This window comes from Papilio polytes, unplaced genomic scaffold (assembly GCF_000836215.1).
Source record: "Papilio polytes unplaced genomic scaffold, Ppol_1.0 DF821067.1, whole genome shotgun sequence".
NCBI lineage: Eukaryota > Metazoa > Arthropoda > Insecta > Lepidoptera > Papilionidae > Papilio > Papilio polytes.
Window position 1 is genome coordinate 1,236,130 of NW_013528137.1, and position 8,545 is coordinate 1,244,674.

Consider the following 8,545-nt stretch of genomic DNA (forward strand, 5'->3'; position numbering starts at 1 on the left):
TATTACTATCTTTTAATTCCACGAGAATGAAGTCGCAATTAACAGCTGTATCTTTATAAAATCATCTCACTGTCATGTTATGATGTTTCAGAATGCTCGAGTTGCAATGAGGAAGAACTAGGCGTGACAAGATGGACCATGCCATTGTTGAAGAGTGGTGAAAAGCGGTACTATCTAGGAATATTCTTTAAGGTATTTAGACAATGTTAATTGTTTTATAAGAAACGTAAAAACAAATAGAGAATGTCCTACTGTTAGTTGATCCGATGACGTTGGACATCAACAACATCACAGGGAGTATATTGTTACAGGCCTGAAAAAATAGAGTATTCTCTTTCCTTGAAGGACTCTAAACCTTATCTGTCTCTCCTATCCCAATTTAGTAATACTTCCGATTCGGTAACACCTTCAATGTAATACGATCTTAAAAATATGACACAAGTCATAAAATATTACTGCATCGTCACTTTCTTCAGGTGGGATAGTGGTCAAGCGCTAGCTTAACAAATATAAATAAAAATTCTTTTCGGAAACAAATTTTTGAATAACATTCTTTTCTCAAACGTACAAGACTAATTTTATATAACCATATTCCGTCTGTTTGTAATTTCCCTGAGAAATTTATCACTTTGAAAATGAACTCAATTCGGTTTAACAAACGCAAGGAGACGTTCTGACCTCGTAGTTTATTACATCCTATTTTAAATGATGATTGTCTTGTAACGCAACCGCAAAAGGCCGCGTCTTATTGCGATATAATTTTATTATTAAGTAACTGTAATAAATGGTTACATCCAAACATTGTGTACATAGATTTTACAAATAAGGCAAAGAATGTAAGATGGTAAGTGATCATAAACTGCTTAAACTTAAAACAGTTTTACACGATAATATGTCTCATAGGAAAATTTAACTATTTGTATTTGTAAGAAAAAGAACTCTCTTGTTTTGAAACCGACATCAAATTTTGATCATCATTACAAATGTTTTTACTATAACTTAAATATATGAATTTAAACGTTATATCTGTAGATTTATCAGCATAAAAACACTAATAACAAAGTTCTCCAACAACAATTGGTCATCAAAAGACGTCGCAACGTCATCGTTACATCACTACGTATCCATTGGTAACTAGTGTTGGGAATCGACAAATAATAACACTGTAAGCGTTATTTAATAACACGTTAGAAATAGCTGACAATTTTTTATTAAATTCAAGCCCCGAGGATAGGTTCTACAAACTTTTTCTAATATGTTTGTTATAGAAACATAATTTACTATTTGCCGCAACAACTAGGTTATTATTGTCAATACAAAAACATGGCTAGCATGCTTTCAATTTCACTTTTTAGGTTATTTGTACAAAATCAAATTACAAAACCATCATTAACTTCATCACCAACTTGCTCTTATCTTCTCTCTTCCATACATTTCTATCAGCCGTCATATCTGAATCCACTCCCTTCTTAAGCATATCCTCTTTCACACAATCCATCCATACTTTCTTCGGTCTTCTTCTACCTTTGTAGCCATCCACAATCAATCTTAACACTTTCTGGTTTATATTCCCATCCATTTTATATTACAAAACCATCAACATAAAAAACACTTCCCATCACTAAACACCAGTGTTGTGCGATGTGTGGCGTGTTTGATTGATTGTACAGCTTTCTCTTTCATCCTAAGTGTTTACCACGCCCGTACAGACATCCGTCGAGCATCTGCTGACACTCTTAACGTTTTTGACACCTTTATTATTTTTTTACTTTCAGTATTCGTATAGGAGCATCATTAACACGCTAATTTTAATAAAACAACACCCTAGAAAGTTTAACTTATCCAACCACGTTTTATAGTTCTATGTCAGAGGAGTTTTTATTAAATAAAATTATGATTTTATAAATAACATTTTAAAATATTGCTTGTATAGAAAGTCTCTTCCCTAGTAATTTACAACTTTAATGTATTCCACAAAATCAAACATTCTTGTCCCATTCATTTTAAAAATAGCAAACACATGACATATTTACCTTTTTAAAACATTCTTTGCGCTAACTTTGAAGAGTTCCGGAAGTTAACCTCCGCAGTGCACAATGCAGAATCCGCAGTGGGCGTCATTCCCACGGCTTTCATTCTATTCCGACGTAATAATACAAAGAGACCGGTTCTTTCAAATTCACCGAGCGTACGATTCTTAATTCGACTCAATGCACCACTAAAACAACCGCAAAAACTATAATATGTAACAAAACATTTTATTTTGACATTCGACATCAAACGACTATGAAATGCAGCGCCATCTATTGCCAGAAATAATCCGCTATATAAATCACTACCGACTTTTCAAAATTTATTTTGCATAAAACACAAAAAAAAATCTGCTTTTTATCAAAATATACAAACGTATGACATTTTTCTAAAAAAACACGTTTTTTATTATTAATTCTCCTACCTCAAAATCGATTGGTTGCCTTTATCATTTTGGCCCCATAAGTAAACACTCGATTTTTTAATCCAACAGATATAATAAAATAATCGATTTATAGCATAATTGATTAATTATACATCTACAATACAACTGCACGGTAAAATATTTAAGCCTGTCATCGGAACATTATTAACCACCTATTATTAATTATTCATTGCTTCCATAAATAGTACTAAATAATAAAGCTTGTAAATCAACGGTAATTAATCACAGCACAGGTATTGTTATCACGCAATTGTAGACTTCAGAGTTTAAATTATTTTTGTCTTGGTAAAATAAATACAGAATTGGTTGTAATTAGTTGAACGAACATTACATTTTTGAATGCAGTTTCAATATTTCAACAATATTTGAATGAGTGAAAGTTGTTACACCTATTGGTATTGCCATTCAATCTTGCTAATCTTACTAATATTATAAATGCGAAAGTATAGATGGATGGATATGGATGTTTGTTTATTATGGATGAAATTTAGCATAGACGTAGGGGATAGTCTGGAAGAACACAAGAACTTTTGATTTTAGAACTCCGCGCGGACGGAGTCGCAGGCGTAAGCTAGTTGTCATAATTGAATCACTTTGCTGCTACATTTTAGGTACAACAAATGTGATTGAACAAAAAAGCAATATCTCAGATTTTAGAGGTCGATGACACTTTGTAAAACATTGTATCAATCTAACCACAGCACAACAACAAATATTAAAATGCAACTTCTATTCTCAATAGTGGCATAAAGTCTATATGCAATAAACCTCAGCAATGTACTCAGGAATCCAGGTCGTCACAGTTTAGCTGGAATAAACTTCCATTCAACTCTACGCGGACGTGATTTCCTTGTTGCAAGCGCAACTTTTGCTGTACTTGCAGATTTGCTTGCTGATTATATGCGTTATGAATGAAAAATACGTTCTTTGCTCGTTGATATTTTGTATACTGCGGATTGAAAAACACGCTTTTTTCACCTTTTTAGGTTAACTATAGAAAGTTTGTTTAAAGCAGAATAAAAAAATAACATCTTGAACACTTCAAAATCAATGATTTTATTATTTCCAGTACGTATGCCGAGTAATGATGATGTTTTTTGCTAAGAAAGTAAGACACGTGAAGCAAAGGTGCTATATTAAGTAAGACTCGTAGTTAATTTCGTAGAGCCAACAGTTTGGTAACCCTTTTTACCGCAATAAGGCATCGAGAAATACATGATTTGTCATACAGTCTATAATGAATCGTTAGGAGTATCAAAATATACTGATTTCACACGAGGATACAACTTAGAAGTAGAGCAATATAAAATTATGGTCACCACCACCACCAGCTCATTATATGTCCCCACTGAGGGGCTCGGAGCCTACCCTAAATTAGGGTGATTAGGCCATAGTCAACCACGCTGGCCCAGTGCGGGTTGGTTGACTTCACACATATCTTTGAATTTCTTCGCCGATATGTGCAGGTTGCATCACGATGTTTTCCTTCACCGTAAGAACGTCGGGTAAATTATGTACATATGAAAATTCGAAAAATCGAAAATCACATTGGTACATGACGGGATTCGAACCCAAGATCTATAGATTACAAGTCAAGTGCTTAAACCACTGAGCCACCGATGCTCTCGTAAAATTATGGTGCTATCATTTAACCTAAATGTCAAATAAAATTCTTTCTTTGTGTGTATAATTGTCCATGTATACAAATATAAGAAACCAACCATCTGCATTGCCTTTGCTTAGCTTATTAACATAGTGACCCGCGTCTAAAGGTTGTTACATCGCCACTATAGTTTAAAGGTTACATGACCGACTCACGAGTGTAGGAACTTTGATAGGCGTTACATTTGTACTATGTGAAGCCGGTGTACGCAGCAGTGACAAAATAAAAATAACGTGTAATTATAGCATATTAGTTATGGCGTCTATGGCCATAGATAGGTGTTAATGCAATCTAACTAATAAACAACTAGCTGTTCCTCGCGACTTTCTCCATGTAGAATAAAAAAGTATAGGCTATATATGCAGTGATAACGTAGCTTTTGAATGGTGAAAGAATTTTTAAAATCGGCCCAGTAGTTTTTGAGTTATTTCAATACATACAAAAATCCAAAAATACTAATCTTTTCTCGTTATAATGTTACTAAAGTATAGACATAACTTATAAACTATTTTTAAAGAATATCGGATTTACTTCACTTGTAAAGCAATCTTGTGTATCCCGTAATGTAATCGTATAACCAATAGATGATTGAGGTTTGTGTACTAACGCACTCGTCTTAGGTAAATCTACGCAACCTGGGACAAGCTAAGGCGGATTTCTTGCACAACACTGTCGACTAGTAATTTCTAGATTTTCTATGTTAGACAGGATATTCTAAAATAACGAACGGATAGTTTTATCGAATCAGACATATACTGAGCATATGTGTAAGAAAAGAGTAGATCAATCGCACGGAAGGGGAAATATCTGATAAATTAATATTTTACATTCAATTATTTGATTAACGTAAAAAAAAATAAACATATAACAACGTACAAAAATAAACTTAGTAATGGATAATGAACTCAATTGAAGAGTATCTAAAAATAGATTTTCTTTTTCTTATATAAAAATAACTGATATTTCTTCAAGGTTAGTCTTAATTTGTCGTTAAAATAATGAGCCATCGTTGACAAATGTCAAAGTTTAATTGTGGGAACAGGAATCGAATTTCCAGTTGCGCCCTTTTGGATTTAGGAGATGAACATTTTATATTATGTAGTAAAATTACACAGATATTTCATTTGATTGTGAAAATAGTTAGTAAAATTTTAGGAACCCTATGTAAACATTGCACACTCAGTGTTTTACAACAGTCGACATCAACAGTAATTTATTATTGTAACATTGCATCTTCGCTAATTAAATATTGTAACATGGATATCGTACTCATTTAAAATTGTCACATTGGAATTGTACTCATTTAAAATTGTAACATTCCAGGCGAACTGGTTCAAAGCGCAGCAGTACTGCCGCTTCCACGGGATGCATCTCGCCTCCATCTCATCACAAGAAGAAAACGACAGGCTAGAGAAATACGTAAAAGACTCGGGTATGTTAACCTATTTGTATACATTTAAAAATCGTATTAAAAAGAATTCACGCTATAATGTGTTACTTGCAATTTAGATTTAATGTTAATGGTTTTGTTAAACGACCAATCTTTTCTTCATATTTAGTAACAAACGTACTACTCGTAGTATGTCTAGTATCAGTTAAATTTAAGAATAAATATTTTTAACAGAGAAATCTCTATTTACAGGGTACGGACGTGAACACTTCTGGACATCAGGCACTGACTTGGCCGAAGAGGGGAACTTCTTTTGGATGGCTAATGGAAGACCACTTACCTTTGTTAACTGGAATGCTGGCGAGCCCAACAACTTCAGATACGAGAACGGTGAAGAAGAGAATTGCTTGGAACTCTGGAACCGAGATGATAAAGGTCTTAAATGGAACGACTCGCCCTGTTCTTTTGAAACATTCTTCATATGCGAAGTAAGGACGGATTGACGATTAATAATTTAGTATTGAATGTGATAGCTAGTGTGCTAGAAACCAACTTTTTTTTACACTTTAATGTTTAAATTGTTTAAACTTTCTTGATACATTATCTTCAACGAATTAAAGTTCAACTCACGCTTGATCTTCCGGTGACGGCGCCTACTAGTTTCAGATCTATCAAGGGTCCTTCTTTAGTTGAGTCTTTGATTCGTTTATTCTAATGTTTTTTGTTGTTACAAATATAATTTAAACTATCACGTAGTTTCTTTGAAAGAAATACATTATAAATATGAAACGCTCGGATAATTTTTTAACAAACGCTGATATAAAACTTGCCTGTTTTATTTATGTACACAAATTGATATTTTACGTTTTATCGAAATTATTTATTCCTTTAAAGTGATATTAAGCCACCAACAAAATATATGTAGTAATAAATAGTCTTTGTATATATGCAACTTATTTATAAACAAGTCTTTATGTATTTTCAATTACATTTTCGAAACTTTTATTGTTAATTTACATTTTATTTTTTCTTAAATATTATTTATATAGATTTTTCTGTATAACAGACTCTTTTTATGCAATTTATAAGAAAACAGTAATTTTAAAGACATAGAATTACTGACATTATCATCCACTAGATAGGCTATAAGCCGTGATAACTTGTGCCTAATTGATTTTCGCCATATTGACGTCGCTAGTAGTGATGGAAGCTCGAACTCGAACACAAGGTGTCACGTCCAAGCATCAGCCGGTTCTGTATTTATGTCAGTGCATAGAATAAGTTTGAACGATCACTGCCTAATGATCTACTCTTTGTTAACCTCTGAGCCGTTCGGTTCAACGGACATTGTCGTCCATAGTCAACGTAGTTGGTAAATAAACAATAGTTACCTTAGTGATAACTGTAAAGATAGTTTTAAGAATCAATAAAGGTTTAAAGTTATTTGAATTATTTCATTTAGTTACCTTACACAACGAATAAGCACAAAGAATGTAAAAACTTTCGTTAACTTTGACGTCCTTGTTGAGCGCAAAAGTTACTTTGGATAGAGGTAAATTTAGGTTATGTGATGAATAAATTGACAGAAGTCATTCAGTGTAGATTAAAATAACCTTAACTACGCCGGGTCTTTCAAAAGCAATTTATAAAAATGTTGTCCAATTATGAAGGTTTGCACAAACAGATTTTAGGCAAACGCTCTAAAACTTTCAGTTCGTAATAAAGTAATTATAAGGGCAATTGATGCAATTGGTCGTCGTGAAAATTTAAATGTAAATTGCGCTTCCGACCGTCGTGCCCTTTCCGCTCGTTAAAAATCTCATCAGCCAGTAAACGAGTCGGGAGCGTTCCCATTCCCTTGCAAATTCATTTAACAATATGACTTCTGTCGCAGTTGCTTTTTGGAATTCATCATAGCTGTTGCCCGTGGTTTCGTTTGGGTGCTATTAAAAAGTTAGAAAAGAGTGTGATTTATCTATTTTTCAAACTTTATTCATATCCGTTCAGTCGTTCTAGGATTACGTGGTAACAAACTTGTGTCGTCAGAAAATTACATTTGTATAAACTGAAATAAAAAAAGAAACAAAACAGACTTCTAAACTAAATACACTACATACGTTTTGGGAATTTGTTTAAAAAATCACGAGAGTTTAGTTTCAAATTTTACATGTGAAAAAACATAATAAAAACAAGAATACATTAAACGTGTATTTTGTTTAATAATATTACACTAACTATGTTTAATACGACTATCGACAGTTCCCTCGGGCACATCAATCATTACAATGTGTCTCCGTAGACTGCAGTGCGCCGCGAAATCAGATCGCAATTTAAGTTTCAAGTGGTAAACTTTTACTCATTTTATTTTACTTTGATAAAATATATGTTGAAAGTAAATTCTACAAACTTTTATAGAAAAGCAGCTAAGTTGCTTATTATGAGTAGCACGTAGTAAGTAAGCGACGAGACGATGAAGACATAAACCAGAAAATGTTAAGAATGAATGTGGATGGCTAGAAAGGAAGAGGAAGGCCGAAGAAAGTATATGCATAAGAAGGAAGTGGATTCAGATATGACGGCTGATAGAAATGTATGGAAGAGCAGCACATACTATGCCGACCCTTCGTCAACTTGATAATGACTTAATTAACATTTAAATACTTTTTGAACTATTACATTTTTGGGTATAAATTATTAATAGTATGTATAACTAGTTACTGAAAAGAGTATAGCGATCTTATAATAATAATGAAGTATTAAGGGATTAAGGGCCCGATTCAAAAGGCGGTTATTTTAGAAACCGCACGAATAGTGAGGAGGTTCCTATTGGTTGCTTGAGTCACCGGATTCCGCAACCGGTGGACTTCTATTTTTTTATATAATATGTTTTATATATATGTTTTATATATTGTTACTTTTTTTTAATAAAAAATCATGTGAAATATGTTATATATAAAAATAAGAAAATAAAGATATGAGATAATTGTATGAAGTATTAGATGCATATTTCAATAAG

The 8,545-nt window shown here is 32.9% G+C and overlaps 1 protein-coding gene across 2 annotated transcripts in view; it reads left to right on the forward strand.

Moving 5' to 3' along the window:
• The window catches only part of LOC106109805 (brevican core protein-like), a 62,481-nt gene extending 55,509 nt beyond the window's left edge, over positions 1 to 6,972 (forward strand). For both annotated transcript variants that reach the window (XM_013291419.1, XM_013291420.1), the window contains 3 exons: positions 92 to 192; positions 5,463 to 5,571; positions 5,782 to 6,972. In XM_013291419.1, the coding sequence (XP_013146873.1) occupies positions 92 to 192; positions 5,463 to 5,571; positions 5,782 to 6,032 (461 nt within the window). In that variant the 3' untranslated portion in view covers positions 6,033 to 6,972. The remainder of the gene's footprint in view (positions 1 to 91; positions 193 to 5,462; positions 5,572 to 5,781) is intronic.
• The last annotated feature ends 1,573 nt before the right edge of the window (positions 6,973 to 8,545 follow it).